Source organism: Pseudochaenichthys georgianus, chromosome 22 (genome assembly GCF_902827115.2).
Source record: "Pseudochaenichthys georgianus chromosome 22, fPseGeo1.2, whole genome shotgun sequence".
NCBI lineage: Eukaryota > Metazoa > Chordata > Actinopteri > Perciformes > Channichthyidae > Pseudochaenichthys > Pseudochaenichthys georgianus.
Window position 1 is genome coordinate 6,810,946 of NC_047524.1, and position 20,818 is coordinate 6,831,763.

The 20,818-nt window shown below is 39.0% G+C and overlaps 2 protein-coding genes across 6 annotated transcripts in view; both read right to left on the reverse strand.

The window, feature by feature from the left end:
* Positions 1-712: 712 nt before the first annotated feature.
* On the reverse strand, positions 713-13,811 carry pgrmc2 (progesterone receptor membrane component 2). Its single transcript, XM_034111541.2, has 3 exons — positions 13,330-13,811; positions 5,608-5,763; positions 713-2,221 (listed from the first exon to the last, which is right to left on the reverse strand). Exons 1-3 carry the CDS (start codon positions 13,673-13,675, stop codon positions 2,124-2,126), a joined length of 600 nt encoding a protein of 199 aa, XP_033967432.1. The 5' UTR covers positions 13,676-13,811; the 3' UTR covers positions 713-2,123.
* A 1,738-nt stretch (positions 13,812-15,549) lies between these two features.
* larp1b (La ribonucleoprotein 1B) overlaps positions 15,550-20,818 on the reverse strand; it is a 35,625-nt gene continuing 30,356 nt past the window's right edge. For all 5 annotated transcript variants that reach the window (XM_034110818.2, XM_034110816.2, XM_034110815.2 and 2 more), the window contains 3 exons: positions 19,728-19,837; positions 17,633-17,760; positions 15,550-17,036 (listed from right to left, as the gene is read on the reverse strand). In XM_034110818.2, the coding sequence (XP_033966709.1) occupies positions 16,794-17,036; positions 17,633-17,760; positions 19,728-19,837 (481 nt within the window). In that variant the 3' untranslated portion in view covers positions 15,550-16,793. The remainder of the gene's footprint in view (positions 17,037-17,632; positions 17,761-19,727; positions 19,838-20,818) is intronic.

The following is a 20,818-nucleotide window of genomic DNA, read 5'->3' on the forward strand; positions in this document are numbered from 1 at the left end:
GTTCCTGAATATTTTAAGTCCATATTAATTTCCCTATTTTTTTAATCATATGAAGTTATACATGTATTTATTTATTGCTATATTCATGTAGTCCATGCTAAATAAATACAAATTCCTTCCTTTCTTTTAAATTTGTGCATCAAATTCCATTAAGGAAAAGTACCAAGTGTGCGTTGTCAAATAATCTGATGACAACTTTTCATTTTTTTTTATTCACCTTTAAGTATTTAAGTATCCATATTCAAAAATGAAGATTGCAAATAGCAAGGTAAGAAACCATCTAAAACAGCCCATAATTCTTGACGTCTTGCTTGGTAACAATACAGGAATACAGAGTGTAAAATGTAAAACTTCGCCTTCATATTTCCCTCTCAGCTTGCTTTTGGTGTTTCCTGAACATCTGGTTTTAATGACAGCTTTGCCATGCAGCGGTCTGCCGACTGTACAGTTTGTTCCCAAATGTTTTTCACATATCCACCGCACTGAAGATATGCAGTTTAACCACACTGTAAATAACAGAACTTTAATTCATTGCGATAATCTGTCTGCTGATGAGTTTTATGCATTATTATCTTGTCAATCATTAAACTTTAAAGCACCTTTCTGTTTTCCCTGCAGGTGAACAGCCATTAACATTTCAATGAACTATAAAATATTTTCCCGTTAGTGATCAAATCCTGCCGCCCCGAGAGCAAATAAAATTCCAGACATCTTCAATTATTAACCAAATCGATTTATTATGCATGAACAAATCCCTTCCTGCCTCTGTCACGCAGACACGCACACACCCAACATTTAAATACATGACGTGGTGGGAAATTCGGCATAGCTCACTTTGTTGTTGCACATGCTTTAATAAAATGATAGATATATTTACAGGATAAGCAACGTCTCCGAACAAAATTTCGCAAGAACAGATCCCGTTCCCGCCCTTTGCAACACCCCTTTTACATTTTTTGGGTGGAGGGTGAGGAGGGGGGGAATCACCCACGTTTTAAAAAGAAGTTCAGAGCCAGAAAAAGAAGAAAAAAGGAACCATGGGGGTGTTGGCCAGTACGACATCGCATTACACATATCTGGAGTTCCTCAACTACATAAATATGGCAGTAACACTGAGTAACTCATACGGTTTATTTACAGAGTTTGTGAAGTGGGGAGATTTGTACAGTCTGTGTGTGTGGGACGACTGACGGAACGTATGCCTTCTTCTTTTAAGGTCTGGGGGGGGGGGGGGGGGGAACCGCTGCTCCATCCCTCCGCTCGCCTCCTCTGTTAGAACGGTCAGGACTGACGCAACAAACAAAATAAGGCACAATTAATACTTGGACCATTTTCAGGGGGAATCTACAGACTTGCAGCCGGCTTGTGAGGCATGTAAACAATTGAGTGGATTGATTAGGACTTCCCACCTTCCCTTTGTATTCCCGATCAGTGATTCAGTCCGTCTCGTGGGATTCAAAACAGAATTCATATGGCAAAGACCTTTTAAACCCCCCCCCAACCCCATCCAAAAAAGAGAAACTCCCTCCCTCTCTTCCCTATATGCTACTCAACAAAATACAATCACATGGTGACAAACAAAGAAAACTAGTAGTGCATACACTACAAACACAACAGGAAAATGCGACGCCCCGCCGATTTCCGCAGCGCAGCCCTCTCGACAACGAGGGGAAATTATCCGAACACAAAAAAGAAAGATTGATTGATAAGCTGTCCGAAGCCGAAGCAGTTTCAGTTGTGACTAAAGATAAAAAGAGAGAAATCTGTTCCCCCGTCCCGATGATCATCCTCCACGTGTTTCTCTACCTCCACGATGACCCCCCTCTGGGAGAAATGACTAAAATATATTTCGAAGACATCTACTTGCACATCCCCTCTCTCCTCTTCCCCCCCAGACATGTTTTTTTATTTTACTTTGTTAAAAGAGCCCTCATTGAAGGATTTCAATTGTTGGTGGTCATCTCCGCAGGATGAAGAGGGGGTCCTTCCAGAACAGCCGGACAGATCGAGGAGGTGAAGAGTTTTTTGGGGGATGGAGAGAGGAGTGGCAGGTAGATGTGGGCGAGGGGGGCAGTCTGTCGCAGCTGTTTGGGGTCTCCCGGCTTTGGTCGTTGTGATGCAGCTCAGTCGTGCTTCAGGTGGTCCTTGATGTCCTCCTCGTCCGTGTACTCCGACGGCTCGTCTCCAGGCTTCAGCAATCTGCCCACGTAGTCATATTTTTCTGGAAGATATGGATCAAATCTTACGTTAAATCAAGCAATCGTTACAAATAAATTCACTTTCCAAACATTTGGTTTTATTCATCTTTCCTGATATATTTTCAGTAACTCACAGCACTCAAGATATGCAGGAAAAACGTTATCGTAATTTATATCAGTTTGACAGCGGTGATTTAAGCTTTCATATCTCCCTGAAATATGGAAGGGATGAGATTAAGACGGGCTAGTAAGGGAATAAATATCAGAAGATATATTCGCAAGTACAACCCGGGAAATATATTGATATCAAATCAGTAATGGATATAAAGCCACTTTACAGTTACAACTTTACAAATGAGGAATTTGCTGGTATTCGTGGTCTTAAATCAAAGTAAACGCATCGATATCGGATGTGGACCATTGATTCAATAATAATAAAAATATGACTTTCTTAGTTCTAAAGCCAGGAAGCGACAGATTTTTTGAAAGCCCAAGGATATTCAGTTTAAGATTAAATAAAAAGAATCTAACAAATGTTTGACATTTTTGTTCTTGTGAAAATCCTCAAAAAATGTATCCATTATTAAAATAGTGTCTTTTTCATCGTCTTCTTATTGATATGAAATGGCCTCAATGTTTGTGCTGAACATCAGGGAGAACTCTTCGTGGTAAACAGCAGGCTGCGAGTAATTTACTGACTTCTTCCTACATGATTTAATCAGAAACTATTTGGGGCCGCCAACAAATAAAGCTGCCCAGTACAGCTTAACCCTTGTGTTGTGTTCAAAAGCTGTTACCGTTCATGGTGTTCGCGGGTCAATTTTGACCCATGATTTATCTCAGTCCAAAACACACACAAAAAATGACTATCATCCAATATTGTTTTAACGACATCATAACTAACTTATAATGCATTCATAACCGTACAATCCTGTTGTCATTTAATGTTATGGCCCAAAACACATTACACCACATATTGCACACGTGCATGTGTGTGTTCAGGTTCAAGTGTTAGTGTTCATATTCTTTGAGAAAGGTGGAGTTCCCGTGGGGGGAGGGGGCCAGAGGGAGAGGAGACCAGGTGCGTGTTGCGAAATAAATGTGTTACAGTGGATGAAGGGGGTGGGGGAGGGGTGTCTAAAGTCAAAGATGAATCTTGATTGGGCAAAATTTGACCCTGAGTCACCCCCAACAATTCTGCTGGGTCTCCCCAGACCCGGACACCAAATTACACACTCTTTTTTTTTTTAGAGACCTTCAGACTTGGCAAATCTGTTTTGTAGTGTTTATATAGCTGTTGTGGAGGATATCATGAAGCCTTGTTCCGATGAAAATAACTAGAGCGTAGTTATTATTATTTTAACTTGAAACGGGTCACGGGAGACCCGAACACAACACAAGGGTTAAAATGTGTTATCTGTAGGGGTGTAACGGTTCACAAACATTTCGGTTCGGTACGTACCTCGGTTTTTAGGTCACGGTTCGGTTCGGTACGTTTTCGGTACAGCAGAAAATTATCACAAAACATAACATATTTTTTTTAAATTATTATTAAACTGTGAATAATGTATTCACTCAAATAAATACAAAATATAATAAAATAAACATAAAGGTGCAGCATTTCGATTAACTGAAATAATCTGTATTTGAACTTTACTGTACTAGTACTCACAAAACATAAACTATTAGTTTTGGGTTTTTAATTATTATTAAACTGTGAATATTCACTCAAATAAATATAAAATATAATAAAATAAACATTAAGGTGCAGCTTTTCGATTAACTGAAATCATCTGTATTTGAACTGTAGCTACTACCTAAGCAGCCAGTTTGACATTAGGACTTGCTTGTCATTGTATTTTCATGTTTTTTTAAAGAAAAATGTACTTGTCCACATTGCTTGCCGAAAGGGCAGATCAGCTGGCACTAGCAACGTCTCCTGCCGTAAAGAACACCCTCTCGCTAGAGACAGAAATAGCAGATACAGCCAGGTAGCGCTTTGCTAACATGGCAACATAAGGATATTTGCCGTTTGTAATAGCTTTGGCTCGGTCTGAACTCTCTGCGAGTGGTGGAGGCTTAAATGCTAGCGGGAGTTGGGTTTGCACTTCAGTCTTTTGGTACCGGTTATATTCACGTTCAGGTGATGCCTTTTCAAATGAGTGTGCAAGCTTGATGTATTGCCAGCCGCGTAACCAATTGTAGTTGAACAATGCCGACAAACAGCTTTGGTTCGGTCCACCTGTCTTTGTCCGTCATCCTTGTACGTAACTGCGAAACCAAAATGTTCCCAAACCGGAGACTTCAATGATGCTGGAGGATTTTCAGCTCAACTTTATCTGCATTCGCCATTTCGACAGTTCCTCAAATTACTGACTACATTTGAACGCATCCCTCTGACCAGCTCGTCCAATGAAATGACTTGTTTGCTCTATGACGCGTTGATCACAATGGGTGCAAATTACTCTGAATGCTGCGACGCAGCACCTGAGATTACTTCCAAGAAGTTGTTCACGTTCTCAATTTTTTACGTTTAACGTTATATTCGTTCGGTACACTTCGGTACACACGTGTACCGAACCGAAGGGCCCGTACCGAATAATTTCGGTACGGGTACGTGTACCGTTACAACCCTAGTTATCTGCCTCACTTAGAGACGAGTGCCCAGAGACTTATTTGAGTAATCAGAGGCCCGACATGTTTCAGTCCCAAAATAGACACGAAGGAACCAAAAAGAAAACGCAAGCTTTGAGGTTATCCACTTTTCAGGGCAGATTCTAAATCACAGACTATAATAAAAGCATCTAAAACGGTGTTATATAAAATAATCAGATTTGACACATTGACGTAAAGTATCTGAATAGAAGTCCTTTGCTTTCTTTCACTTTCAGTGTTTCCTGTTTTAACCATTTTCCAGCAGATGGGCAGCTGTCTTTAGCTGCCCATCTTTAGTTTGGGTTTATTGCTTGTTTGTGCAGTTTTCTCCAAAGTTTGTTTTAGCTGCACATTTGAAAAATAACCTGTTTTTGGAGCCGAGTCATCAGCCATATTTATCAACCGTAAAATCTTTGTATCTCAACAAGCAAAATAACATTTATGACTTTAATGTAAGGCAATACATTTGTTTAAAAAAAGCAAAAATAATATTGAATCTGTATTTTTGAGCCTAATTAAACGTTTGTGTACTGCCTTGAAGCTTTGAATTGTCCCACTGTTATGCAACATATAAAGCCACAGCTTACAAGCACAACGAAACTGAAGATAAACTCGTGTTTTGGATCCTCATTTTGACCCGACTAAATAAGCAGAGAGACGGGTGATAAACATGGTGGAAGCATCTGTGAAACCAAAGTCAAATCAATATCTGAGCAGCATTTTCTCTGGTAGAAACACGATGAAACAAGCGTACCCATGAACTGCATCTCCCACTCCCTCACGCTCTCCATCTGCACGGCGTTGAGGTCGGACAAGTCGTCATACTCGTCCCTCAGGGCGTCTTTCTCCAGGCAGAAGGTGGCCAGGCCTCTCGAAGCATCCCGGCCCGCGAAAACACCATAAGGACCATCTGAGGAAGAAACACAGACGTCAGGATGAAGAAATCATTAAGAGTCAGCCCACAAGTTAACCATCAGGACCGAGATCTTCAGGATGAATAAGTCTGTTTCCTTCCTGGTTTCGGACCGAGTGTCTGCTCCTTTGTTTCCCGCGCCTCTGTTTTCGGAAAAGATTAAGGCTTTAACCGAATCAGATTTATTTAATTAATCGGATTGGGCTCTTATAAATAGGGATGCTCCGATCACCAATTTTGGGGCCGATCGCCGGAATGAGTATCGGCCGATACCGATCACCGATCCGATCGATTGGGCGGGGCCTATGGGGATCTTCCATTTAAAGTGATGTTTAAAACTCAGTTAATGGGCCTCATTCACTGGAGCTTCCACAAACCACAACCAACTTAATTATTACATTCCAATGAAGTACATTATTCAAGTTTACATTCACTTTGGAGAATAACACGGGAGAAATGAGCGGAAGCGTTCTCTCTCCCCCCTCTCTCCCTCTCCTGACAGCCAGTCAGTATCTCATGCAGCTCACTGATCCAGTAATGAGTGACCCGACAGTGAAGAATAAATATATTTATAACTAGTTTAGCTTGTCCAGAGGTAGATACAATAGCTAAGTGTGTTAGGTCTAACTCTTAGTGTGTGTTTTGCTCAGTGCTCACCGGGCGGAGTAACACACACGTTGCATACCGCTATTTTACTGTCATTTTCGGACACCTTCAAATACTGCCAGACTTGTTTTGCCGCGCACAGAGAAAAGTGTCATGTGCGATTGGCATTTTTAGAGAGCACCGATTGATCGGCGGCCGATCGGAGCATCCCTAGTTATAAATACGAAAATGTGACTGTTACTCTTGTTTCAACTCAGCGGGTCAGCGAGCTGCGTGGGACTTTTTTTGCTGTGTCATATAATATAATGCAAACTGTCTGAAAAAAAGAGAGACATATTTCACTTGTGTTGTAAATAATGGATTGAGTTTATCAACCCATAGAGAACAGATTTCAGGTTAAAACTATTTGCTTCTCTAATACAAACAGACTTCTTGGATGTTATTCTCTGTTGCCTGTTTGATGGATTGTTTTTGTTTTTTTTATAGTTCGGCTTCAAACTAAAATGAACTACCTAAGATTCTTCCCATCTCTTGATTGAAATACAATAAAAAGAAAAGTTTCCACACGGTTGAAACATGATTTGAAGAGGAAGAGAAGTGATTAAAACTGTACAAATCAGATTTAGTTCAGCAACAATTTCAGCATTGCACCTCTCATGTGGCTGCTGCTGCTTCACAGTAAAGCCTTCAGGAGGGCCAGTAAATAAAGCACTTGAAAGCAGCGCAGAAACAGCGAGGTCATATTAACAAAAACACTTATTGCAGCACGAAAATCAGACATGCTTCTCTTTGTCTGAAAACCTGTTGAGGGCGATGGAGCAGAAGTTCTGGCTTAGTGTGAAGTTGTTATAAGAGCAGAACGTGTATTTATAGAGTGGCGAAGTCACGCCCATCTACTTCCGGTCCATGGGACCTTATTTCGGAAAAATAATGTATTTTATTGAAAACTTATCTTTCGATCCTATTTGAATTGTGCCACGAATTACACATACGATGTTTGTCAATCGTAAAAAAATAATTTCCAAGTCAAAAAAGTCACAGTTTGTTGTAAAACTGTTGAAATATAAGACTATGAAAAATACGCAACTATAAAGACTACAAATCCCAGAGTGATGTCAGAATTGTTTTCCTGCACAAAGAGATAGCTAAGATCAGCGCCATATAGATATAATCTATCTATGTGGCGCTGGCTAAGATAAGATAACTTTAACAAGATGCCTGTGTGCTTAGTACCAGGTTGTTATCATACCAGCAATGGGTCTTGCTCGTTCTTTCGCTTCCCGTCTGATGAAAGGATCAAGTTAGCTACCTAGCTAGTAGCAAGCACGTTAGTTAGCATTACAGCCTTGTCATTTATATTAGCCTTAATATGAAGTAACATTAAGTAACCCAAAATGTTAAACAGTAAGAGTCATATTTCGTGAACCCTTTGAAGAGTACTGTCACCGGTGTGATCATTCTATAATACACAATTTAAGCCCGGGGGAGAAATGCTAACGCTACATTAGCATCTGCGATCTTTTTTACTTCACGCTATCTGCACAAATGGTTGACATTCAACATTAAAAAGACCAGGCAGTTCAGAGAGAATCAAAGGAAGGCAGACAGCTTTGCATGACATTCTTCTGGACGTGTTTCATTGTGGTGATAGTGAGGGTAGTCAATCGTTTTGTTGTCAAGACAGTAGTGGCGGCCATCTTGGTGACGTGTGTTGTTCTGCTCGGCCGGAGATGTAGTTCATTCAGCGTTTCACACAAACTAATGTGTTACTTCACAGCTTTACGACACTTTTTTTTTTTGACTTGCAAAATTATCTTTTAAATCGACAAACATCATATGTGTAATTCGTGGCACAATTCAAACGGGATCGAAAGATAATCTTTCTCTCTCCATTGACTTCAATACATAATTTTTCCGAAATAAGGTCCCATGGAGGTCCACCGGAAGGGGAGGGACTTCGCCCCTCTATATGGAGATGATGCAAACTGTGATATTGAGGCGTTCTGCAGAATGCCTTTAACCCTTATGTTGTGTTCGGGTCTAAAATGATATAATAACTACGCTCTAGTTATTTTTATCGGAACAAGGCTTCATGAGATCCTCCACAACAGCTATATAAACACCACAAAACTGTTTTTGACAATTTTAGCCAAGTCTGAAGGTCTCTAAAAGTGTATCATTTGGTGTTGGGGTCTGGGGAGACCCAGCAGAATTGTTTTGGGTGACTCGAGGTCAAATTTGGCCCAATCAAGATTCATCTTTGACTTTAGACACCCCTCCCCCACCATCCACTGTAACAATCATTTTGTTGCAACATGCACCTGGTCTCCCCTCCCTCTGGCCCCCTCCCCCCACGGGAACTCGACCTTTCTCAAAGAATATGTACACTGACACTTGAACCTGAACACACACATGCACATGTGCAATATGTGGTGTAATGTGTTTTGGGGCCATACAATAAAATTACAACAGGATTGTACGGTTATGAAAGCATTATAAGTTAGTTATGATGTAGTTAAAACAATTGTTTTTTTTCTCCTATTTTGCCCCTCGTGAACTAATGTCATTATGAAAATACTATATTTGACTGTTAAAGGGCTCTGTATCCTGTAACTCAATGGGTTAAGGGGTGGTGGGTTGGTGGGAGGGAGAGTGGTGGGATTGAAATGAAGTTTTTGATTTGTCAGCATGTGTGTATATATCTTTACTGAATCTGTATCACTTGCTTTTGTTAAAAAACTGAGAAAATCAATACAAATATTTACCATAAAACAATATTGGATGACAGTCATTATTTTTGAGTGTTTTGAACACAACACAAGGGTTAAAGGGTCTGAAAGAGCGCATACAAATAGTTGAATTACAGTCCATGAATCTATTAATTAATCTACCAGGAACATTGACAAAGCAAACACTCACTGGTTTCAGCGGCTATTTAATGATTTGTTACTTCTCTTCGGCCTTGTAAAGAGTCACGTCGCTGCCTTTTAGTCTAATAATACGTACTGATCATGTCATATGATTACGGTTATAATAAATAATCCAGTGTGGAGGACCTCTACTTTTCCTGCTGTTGCTTTTCTTTGTCGTATGGGTGATTAACCCTGAGTGAGATAAGTAATCATAATTGATATACAATTGCATGTGACAGTCCACAACTTAAAGATATTCACTTAAATATGAAATAATAAAGAGACAACAACAAAAAACTCCATATAAAAGGTTTAAAAACAGGGGGGGGGGGGGTTTGCACAAAAAGTTGATTGAACTCCTTGAAGCATTTACTTATTTTCAACTAGTTGGTCAACTAACCCTAACCCTGTTGTGTAACTCCACCATTTACAATGAAAATCTTTGAGGTAAAATGGTGTATTTAAAGAGAATACTGTGTTAAAATGATGTTTCACCAGAACTTTCGAAATCTCTTCAAAAAGCACTTGTTATTTAGCCTCTTGAAACATTTCTCCAACAACGCCCCAGGCCTTTCTGCTGGTATTCTCGCTCATAAATCTCTTGTTCTCCTGCAGAAGAACATCATCTGACCAGCATGTGAAAACTCTGCAGGCCCTCAGGTTTCCTCATTTAAAATTGTGCAACAGAAAGAAAAAAACAACTCTGTCCATACTGCTTCCATGAAGCCTTATCACCTCGAAGATTAGATGTGCTCCTACCTTGCATAACTAAATAAGCATTTTACAGATAAAACCACATGCCAGTAACACTACATCATCAGAAACAGAAACTAAAATGCGTTGCTTTCTATTATTGGAATTATGTTCTTTTTTTAAATATCCTGACTCACAACAAAGTAAAGAATTACTGAATCAGATTTGAGCCAAAAATAAAGTCAACCCTTTAAATGTCTCAGCTGTAATGAGTTCCAGCTGGACTCCATCTAATTTGAGCAACGAAAGCCAAGCAAAAGCATTGAGAGGAAACGAAGCAGGCAAGGTTTTACTTTCTAGAAGCTGGATCCAACTTTCACTTTTTTTTTTGAAAGTGGACAAAACTTTCACTCTCTCAAAGTAAAACTAATTTGATTCACTCCTAAACAAGACATACATTATTTTTCTGTCAACTCTGACATATGGATTGATAAACTACAGGTCCCAGAATGAAGTCCACTGCGGAAAACATCAACTAAACAAGTTAAAGCTGCAGGTAATATGTTAGGCGCTTTTATCCAAAGTGACGTACATACTCAATACTGTGGGCAATCCCCACAGGAGCAATTTGGGGTGAAGTGTCTTGCCCAGGGACACAACGACATGCTGACTGCAGTGGGGTTTGAACCCTGATCTGAACACCAATGCAGAACCCACTGCACCACATGCCTCCTAATAATAAGCATTTTTCATATTTCTGCCTTTAATCAAGGAAATAATTGACAAAGTAATGAAAAAGCAAAAAATAGTTAATTGGAGCTTTAACTAAAATAATAACCTTAGTTAATAATTTCCAAACTGAATTCTTAAAATGTGCCTATTATTGCTCAGTCATTCAAATGTTTTTAACTATGCAAATCTAACAGGGGAGCTACTTCACAAGCCATTATGGGCCTATAAACTCTCATGAACAATGTTCAACCTGTTTCTTAAATGCATGTATACGTACAAAAAATATAAACACGTAAAAGTCATGAACTTGGACCTTTCTAGTTGAGCAAAACCGAAATCATTCAAGTTTATACCTACTTAGAAATGAGAGGTTGAGAAAATGATTGATATTTTGTGTCACTTGGGACAACTTTGATCGGCTGCCAACAATTCATAAATGACTTTCCTCTAAACTCTGACAAATGGTTTAATCAACTTGTGGTCCCAGCATGAAGCCCACTGTGAAAAACACCCACTAAACTATTACAACATGGTTGAGTCAACTCCAGTGTCTCTCTACTATGGGCTCAGAACAGTCTCATAATACACACATGCACACAGAAGGATTCACACTTGTATTTCATGATCCGCAAAAGGATTCAAACTTGTATTTCCGGATCCACACTTGTGTTTTTCAATGCATGTGTGTATTATGAGACGGTTCTGAGCCCATACTCTACTGTAAGTCTGCGTCATAACCTGAAGAGCAGGAGAGATTCAGGCCTACATGGCCTGGTGCTGGCTGCTGGTGTCGAATACCAGATGTGACACATGACGCAGAAATGTTGTTTGAATAATTATAGTTTATTACAGAGTTGCGTTTGACAAAATGTTGAGTAGCAGGCAGGGCTAGACATTATAAATGGCCCACTGGCCCGGAAGCACTATCTAGACACCCTGGGCCATCAGAACGTACTTTCCACTTGCCCGCTCGGGCCATTACAAATATTGCTTTAAAAAAAGAAAAAGGAGAGTGAAAGTGAAAGTTTCAGCCACACTGGCTTGATCGATGGAGTTGGTTTCAATATGATGATATAAACAAGGTCTTTTGTCGGCTCTGTACATCAATGCCAACCTATGCTGACAAGTAAGTGAAGAGTAGAAGAACATATAAAAGGTATATTCGATTTTTGGACGAATGCTCTTGGGCCAGTGGTTACAATGGTGGGGCCAGGCCAGTAGATGTTACCCTTAATGTCTACCACTGGCAGGCTAGCGCTGCTTTGCAAATAAATAAAGATGTATTGGAAGTAGAGCGTGCTTCTTCAAAGTAATGAAATGTGTTTGCTCTTTGAAAAACGTATTCTACTGGGCAAATTTTACTTTACTTCACTTATTCAGTAAAGTCACAAAATAAAACCAGCATCTCTGCATAAAACTAACCTCCACATGAGTAAATGTTGCAAGATTAATATTTCTAAGGTGAAAATATTGGGGCAAACTTCAGTGTCGTAAGACACTTTAACTCAAGTAATCTACTCAAGTACATTTGGTGGTATTTGTACTTTGCTTAAGTGTTTTAATGTTATGCTACTATCTACGTTTCAATGAGATTAGTTACCTTAGTAACTTTGTAAATGTGCGAATATTTCATAATACATATATTGAGTACTATATGGATGTTTGTAATGAATTGTTATACATTACAATTAATCCACCAAAGATAATTACAAAACAAAAGAGTATATCTTTCAGCACCATTAACATAAGCTAATATTATAATGTTACAAATAAACAGCACATTTGGCTGCATGGTGAGTACTTTTACTTTAATACTTTAAGTGCATTTTCTATACAATACCTGATACTTAAGCCTAATTGTAGATGCATGACTTGTATCGTTGCATCAATATTTTGACTCGGAAGTTAAAAGATGGTTATATTTCCACCATTGAAAGTCTGCAGCCCAGACACCCAGACAGTGCATGTCTGTGTCAACAAGCTAACAGGCTAGCTTGTTTAAAACTGGAAATTTAGCTTAACAGTGAACATGTTGAGTGTTTTTAATTACAAAGTTAGGAGGTGTTATATTATATATGTCACATTAGTCACGACCTCTCCTAAAATACAGCCTTGCGAACACCTATCCTCCCATTCAAATTCAATTGTGTTAGCTGTAATTTAGCCCTTCGTAGTGTTGAGGTGTCAGACAGTCAACAGATTTTCATTTTTCACGGTCAACTTGTATATATTTGACTATTTAGTTCCGTTTTATTTTCGTAGAGACAAAGCAAAATAGAGCTACGCTAGCTAAACACAGCCATGCTCACACATAGCAACCCATTCAATAACAGACAAAAAGAGCTACACTAGCTTACTATAGCCATGCTAACACATAGCATCCCATTAAATTACATGGACAAAAAGAGCTAAGCTAGCTAACCAGAGCCATGCTCACACCTAGCATCCGATTCAATAACATAGACAAAGCTAAAAAGGAGCTAAGCTAACTAACCACAGCCGTTAGCGCCCAATTTTTGTTGTCCGGGACAATTCACCACGAGCGGGGGACGTGTCATCTATAAACTCACGCGGCTGTCAGTTGGTTGTTTTCCCGCGTTTCCACCTGTATTTTACTCACCTTTCCCGTAAAACTTTTTCCCGCTGGTCACATCGAAGATCTTCATGTTGACAGCCATGAGGATGCGGGGGTTCTGGAGCCCATCGTACTCTCCCAGCTGCTCCAGACTGAAGTCCCGTCTCCTCATCTTGGGCAGAGCCGAGGCCTCGTCGCCCTGGGCCGCGGACACGATGAGCCGCCTGCCCCACCGTCGGTACGCCGCCAGACACAGCGCCGCCACCAGAACCACAACACTGAGATTCAACAACATCGCACTGAGGCCGTACCCGTCGGAGGACTCTTCCGCTGCCCCCTGCCCGCCGCTGATGTCCACTGGTCCGCTGGAAGTGTCTCCATCGTCCGCCATACTGCACGGTTAGCGCCTACCCGCCCCTGGACAGATGCTGCGTTCACGTCCTGTCGGGGAATAGCAGGAACCACTAGTTGAGCGAGTGTTGTTACATTGTGTTCTTTGGTGCAACGTAGAGCTGCGTGTGCGTGTGTGTTAATATTGTGCTAGAGCTAACGATTACGTATATTATCAATTCTACTATCCTTCTGATGGTCCCTTTTCTTTTTCACTCAATTAATTGTGAATTATTGTGTCAACAGAATGTCAGCAAATAGCAAAACTATTTCAATAACTTGTTCCAGAAAGTCAACGTGACATTTTACATGTCACAGTGAGTCCAAAATCCAGACCACCATGTACTTAGTTACTTTTAACTATCAAGGATGTGTAAGAACATCTCCAAATTAACATAGTTGAAAAGCTTGAACAGTTTTTTAACACTCCAACTCAAACATTAATCCATTATGGATTTTATAAATACGAATAGCTTAAAAACAACATTATTTGGAATTTTATTTACACTTATTATTGTTAAACTTGTATTGGCTACACTCTTTTTGTATAATGCATAAGTGAAATCACCTGATTATCTTATTATTTATTATTAAAAAGTAACCCACACAGAGTGATGGTTGCAGAATGCATATCACTGAAAGTAAACTTATTATTCTTTATTCAGATGACGTTTCGAAATAATCATGTTTATTTATTTTGTGAAAGTGAGATGAAGGGGAGAGGGAAAGGAAAATGTACAAACATGAGACTATTTGACACATACAGTTAAGAAAATATAAATTAAAAGATGTGAATTTGTCCGACCAACAACTATTACTTGTAATTGTAATTATCACTCTATATTTTCTTTTATCAATTAATGTTATTATCTCAGTCTTGGTACTGCTTTTGGTATGCATGCGTCTTGTTGTGCATTCTCTTATTTATTGCTTACTACTTGCACCTATCACTTTTGTATTGACCTAATGTGTTTCTGCTCTCTTTCATTTCTATGAGGAAAACATCAATAAACAAATGGTGTACGATGGAAAGTATTGCATGTGATTCAGGTGCATACTGAGACATATTTAAAATAAAGATTTCAACCAATACAAAACGGATTGAACCAACTGTACACAGCATCCCTTGAAAGTCCCATTCAGATCCACGTATTCAATAGTTGAGTTTTACGAGGAACACTTGAAGGCAGCACAGCACACGCCTACCTCTGACTGTGCTGTTGATGTTTTTTGTCTCTCCATCGGGACCCGTAGTCACAAAGAACAACTTGTAAGAAAACTAAAATAACAGTGATTATAAATAATAAGTATTTTTGTTATCTTTTATTTTCTTAAACATCTTCAGATTTACTGAAGCTTTGAAATTGTATTTTTAAAACGTCTAGCTGTATGACTACATGAACAGAATAGGACATTTTCAGTCCAGAACATGCATTTCAAATACAATAAATGCCATTTTCTTTCATTTTATTGGCCTCCATGTTTTGCTTAATGTTAAATCATGTGTTGTCTTTAGTTTTCTATGTCACAATTCAATGTCCCTAGTTTCATTATTTGTATTCAGCTCTTATCTGAATGTTATTTGCACACACTATGTAAATACTTTTTCTTCCAAACTGCTTGTTTACTCTCTTCGAGTTGAAAACTGGTCAAAATGCAAAAAACAATCTTCCTTTTTGATTTACAGTCGATTAAGATCAGAGTTTGTTTTTTATTTAAAGGTGACAAAAAACTCCCTCAAACATTGTTGGTAAGAAAACCTGCTGATCAGGCTCGATGAGTCGCCCTCAGCTATACCACAAAATATTATATAATAAGTGAGATGAGAAATGTGCAAAGTAAGCTAACAGACAGAACAGATCACTCAAACACAGGTTTATACAATCAAATGTTATTTTATATTTTTTTGCATTTTACAATTCATGACTGTGGCATTAACATGCATTGCTTTATCCTAAATACACACTCAAAACCACACTACCAATAAAACAAAATCACTTCTTAAAATCAAAAAGAATAATCGAATAGCAAATGATTTTTTATAGTATTTACATTTTTTTTTCTTAAAGTTCAACTCTAAAACCTCTTTTAAGTTCATCGCTGAACTAAAAGGAAAGTTAATGAATTAAGTGCTTAAGAGCACAAAGCCTCAAACAAAATATGAAGTAAACTTCAAGCTAAAATAAACTGTAGTCTTATGATGCTAGCTTCACACCCACAATTACAGCAGAAACATTTCCTCTTTTTTTTTTCCATATATATAATATTCAATAGCAAAAGCCATTAAAAACTGCAATGATTACCTAAGACTAATTCATCAAATCAAGTAAAAATAAAAACAAGAATAAAACAATAAATTATACTAGCTCTGGGTGTAAAACGGGACTATAAGTAAAGCTTCCCACATAATTTTGTCATTTTTTTCTTGCAGGTTTTAATTAAAAACCAACATGATACGTTTAGCTGTGAAGCCCGTCAGTGAAAACATCAGGACACATCTGATGAGCAGCAGCCTCGGGGGTCCTTCACAAATGTATGACTGCAGCAGTGATTGTCATGATAAAAAAAGATATTAACGTCGTGAGAAAAGAAGAAAAAAGCTGTCAGTTTTGAACACATTCAAATGATGAATTGGGAAGACTTTAAAAATCTGAACTATTTTACCTCCTGGTGAATCAGATTAAGGCACACGAGACTATCTGCGTTATCTCTCATCTTGGCAGACTAGAATCACAGTTGAACAGGCGGAGAGCTCCATACAAACCAGAGCTCTTTACAGAATTTGAGATCAACAAAAAGTGTTGAAAGAGTTTTGGCATCTCAGAGAATAAAAAGGCAAAATGCAGGGAATGCATTTTTTTTTGTGGGTTTTTTTTTTTTTGTATATGTTGTAAACGTTATGAGCGGCCAGGCGCGCAGACTCAAGCTCACTGCCTACGCTTTGCTTTGCTTGCTTTAAAATGAAATGCACAGATAAAAACAATCATATTAAGTCAACCACGCTCAGTCTCTCTTCATACTCAAACACTTTTGCTACTGAAAAGAGCGAACGCTGATCTCAGAGCCGCCGTCGCCTCGCTCTTCATCTTCTTTCCAAACTCACACCTTCAGGCGGAGCTTCATTTGTTAGCCGCGACACTTTCCTTCTTCCCGGGCTCGGCCTTCTTCCCCTGGGCGGCGGCGACGGCTGTTTTCGGGGCGGTGTCTTTGGGCGTGTTCTGTGCAGCGCTGGAGGTGGTGGAGGATTTTGAGGCCGGCGCAGGTTTTGAGGTAGTGTTGGAAGGATGTCGCCGACGCCTCCCTTCATCCCCAGCCGAGGATGAGAGACGTCTCCTCCTGCCTCCCTCGTCTCCCATCGGGGGCTGCAGGAAATACAGGTCAGAGGTCAATGGGGCGGAAAACATTGAATGATCAACAAAAACAACAAAAAGATTCAACTATTTAGACAATCTACTACTCGTTATAGTCTAATATAATAAGTATAACGAGTGTTTTTAAATGTCATTTCATAATATGTTTCTTAATATCTTTCATTTTTGTAAAGCACTTTGAATGGCCTTGTGTTGAAATGTGCTATATAAATAAACTTGCCTTGCAAAAAAGGTAAAAGGTAAAATCTTCAACCTCAAAATACATTTTATTCTCTTGCAGCTGTTCCTGATTATAATAAATATATTATAAAAGTTATGATGTTCCATCTGAAACCGGATGCACATGATGAGTTAGTGTGCACATTTATCCTGTATGCAAAGTATTAAATGTCTAAAAGTAGAGGTATAGCAGGATAATGTGCGAGATGATAGCTATGTCCATGTTTTTTCCATAGTCCAAGTAAATAACTTATATGTTTTCATTGTCCCAGATTGTGCTGCATTGTCTCAATCCCCACCTGCTCAATGTTTCAGGTGTTATTGTATTGTGTTTTTCAGTCACACGGTATCATTCATTCCAGACTCACCATGACCCTGAAGTCCTCCAGGTTCTTGAACTGGGAGAGGTGCTCCTGCAGCTTCGGGTCGATGGGCTGGTTCTTCACCTTCGAGTATTTCAGGAATGCCCAGAACTTCTCCAGTCCGTACAGCTGACCTGCAGCACAACGCACAACTGATTCAGTACAAATTCACTGTGTATGGTGGAAATATGATAGCGCTGACGTACATAATCAGCATTCTCTCTGAATTCTCCTTTTCAGATTGTATTACCAGGAGACTTTTGAGCTACATAGCTTACTGTAAAGTGCAATAATTGGTATGATGAATAATGCAATTTAAAAATACTCTTTCAGATAATTGCTTTTATAATTTGTTATGCTTTTCCTTTGGTTGTTCATGTAATTATTAATGTAAGCTTCCAAGTGGTTCGTCATCTCACAGAAACAATAAGAAGCGGGTAATATCATCTGATAAACGCTGTCGTTAAATTAACCCAAACTATTTAATTTAAAATAGAATATAGAGAAACTAGTCCCATTTTTAATGTTGATGAAGAATAGATTTCTCTCTCTGAAATCTGACACTGAAATGAAAACACTAAATATTGTGCCTTAGATAGTAAAAAGAAAGATTTAAAGCCATATTGTATAATGATCCCCCCGCAGAGACGTGCAATGCCTTCCCTTTTATCAGATAAAAACTGTGCTTTAAGATAAGAACATGACTCATGTTGGCCACATCAATCCAGGAACCATCTTAATTAGTGCATCAATTATCAGTCCTCTGTGACTCATGAGAACAGCATCGAGCTGCGGTCCGACGCTATGAGTCGTTCGGTCTGCGTCGGGTCAGAATGGGAAACCAGAGCAAGTGAGCTGGAAATAAGCGGCTGCTGCAGTCTTTAGTGGCCGTCCTCCATTCTGCCTCACCGACTCACTGAGTGTCGAGATCGTTTCAGAAATCGACTTTAATCCCTTTTTTCCTCCTTTCACACTTTCAGCTTAGAGGGGGGAAATCTGCACCGTGAACCTTTAAGTCGGGTCACACGTTGGCATTATTTAGCATTAATAAGCTTGAAATGCCACACACCATAGTGGAGTTGTGTTTAGATGTGTGTTTAACAACTATAGCTCGTTATATGAAGCACGACAACAGCTGATGAATGTTTCAAACATATCTGCACAACCCTCCACTTTAGTTTGCCATACTGTCATTGTCCTAAGTGTTTTAGTTTTTTAGCTTTAACGGTTGTTTAATATATATATATATTTCAATTTGGTGTAAATACTTGTCTTAGATTGACTTGGATTGTTTATGTTTGCACCACCAAACACCAAAGTGAATTCCTTGTATGCGTCAAAGTATCTGGCAATAAACTTGATTCTGATTTATTATATAATAGTTTGAGATATATATTATAAATCTCAAACTAAGGCCTTTGAATGATTTTAATGTAACTTGACAATGTCACTTTTTAATGAGGTGCCGGTTTCAAGGAAAGAAAGACGTTGTGGGTATGGGATGCCATTTTATTAAATTAATTAATAATAAGCATATTAAATATATGTATCTGGCAATGAAATAAATAAATTAGGCTCCAAACACATTCCTTGTATCTGCTCAGTTTAACTATATTAAATCACTGCTACTGAATCTTTTCAATTCTTAATCAGAATCCCTTTATTAGTCCCACAGAGGGAACATTTACATTGTTACAGCAGAGAGCCAAACACAGCTTAATGTTACATTTTAATGTTAGAAAGTATTATTATTATTATTTGGTATTCTGTATATTTAATTTATTAAAACATGTTTTGTAGTGGTGTATACTCCTGTCATCCTCAAATAATATGAAGGTTTAGTTGAAACAAATACACTTTTTCGAAATGAAAGTTCTGAATCATATTTTCACAAATGAATTTGGATGTCCCGACTTCATGTTCTTCATGGCTTCGTGTTGATGTGACCTATATTACAAACTACTGCACCCACATTGGAAACACCCAGTTTGTGTTGACATACTCGAGCAGTGACGTAACTTCATCCTGAAAATCTCAGTGAGCCAGTATGAGTGTAAATATGGCGTTTGGGCGCTCTTGGTCACTTTCTGAGGGACATTACCTCTCTCAAAGTCCTTGAGGGTCTCTGCTTGGAAGTCCTTGAACAGCTCCGACCTGAATCTCTTCTCCAAACCGTAGCTGTAGTATCTGAAGAGACACTCCAGCCCGTACCTGCAGATGAGGGGAACAAATAATGAACAGCGCTGTGAAAACAAAGACAAGTAAACACACCCTGCATGTAAATGTTTTGTTTTTACGGGGAGGGTGTTTTGTGATGCAACTGTAAGCGGCTATTTTCCCACATGTAGCGCCAACAGCTCACAACAGTAGGAGCTTTGTCTCACTGCTTATTATTAGCTTTGCATGTCTCTTTAATTAAAGCAGAACAGGACTGACAAGTGAATAGTCTGATAAAGTCAACATAAACAGCTGATGGTAGCAACACTGTCTGCACACGCCCTGTCCCTCCCAATTATTCAGACAAGAATGTGGGTTTGGCCGTTGAGAAAAGATTCCTTCTGGCAGATAAACAACAACATCGAGGCAGCCCCCCCCCCCCGAATGCTGACCCTCTGCTGTCGAATAACAGTGGTCAAAAACTGCTTCTGCTTCTAACACAGAGGGAGGTGTAATGATCTGCCATTTAACCATTTGGAGAAGCAGTCAAGAGCATTTGTTTTAGAAACCTGCAGGTCCGCTGCAGCTCTGACTACTTTTAAATCCAGGCTGAAGACTTTTCTTTTTGCCGCTGCTTTTAATTGAACTATTCATATCTTAGACGGCACTGTAACTTTTATCCATGTATTTTTTCTTTTAATGTTTATTTTATTAGCTTTTCTTTTTAATGACTGATTTTAAATGCCATTTTCTTAATGTCTTTCATTTTTTGTAAAGCACTTTGAATTGCCTTGTGTTGAAAAGTGCAAAATAAATAAACTTGCCTTGCCACCAAAAAGTGATTAGTGCATGTTATAATTAGAATGTTTTGACCCCTTTACCTTGCCATCAGACAAAGGATCTAAAGCTGTTCTCAGCTCTCTTCAAAGCCACCAGACTCATTGCCAAACAGTCATTTTCCCTCACAGAATACAAGAGTTTCTGCTCTCTTATGGCGCTTTTCCACGTAGCACTTTTTTTTTGCTTTTCCACTAG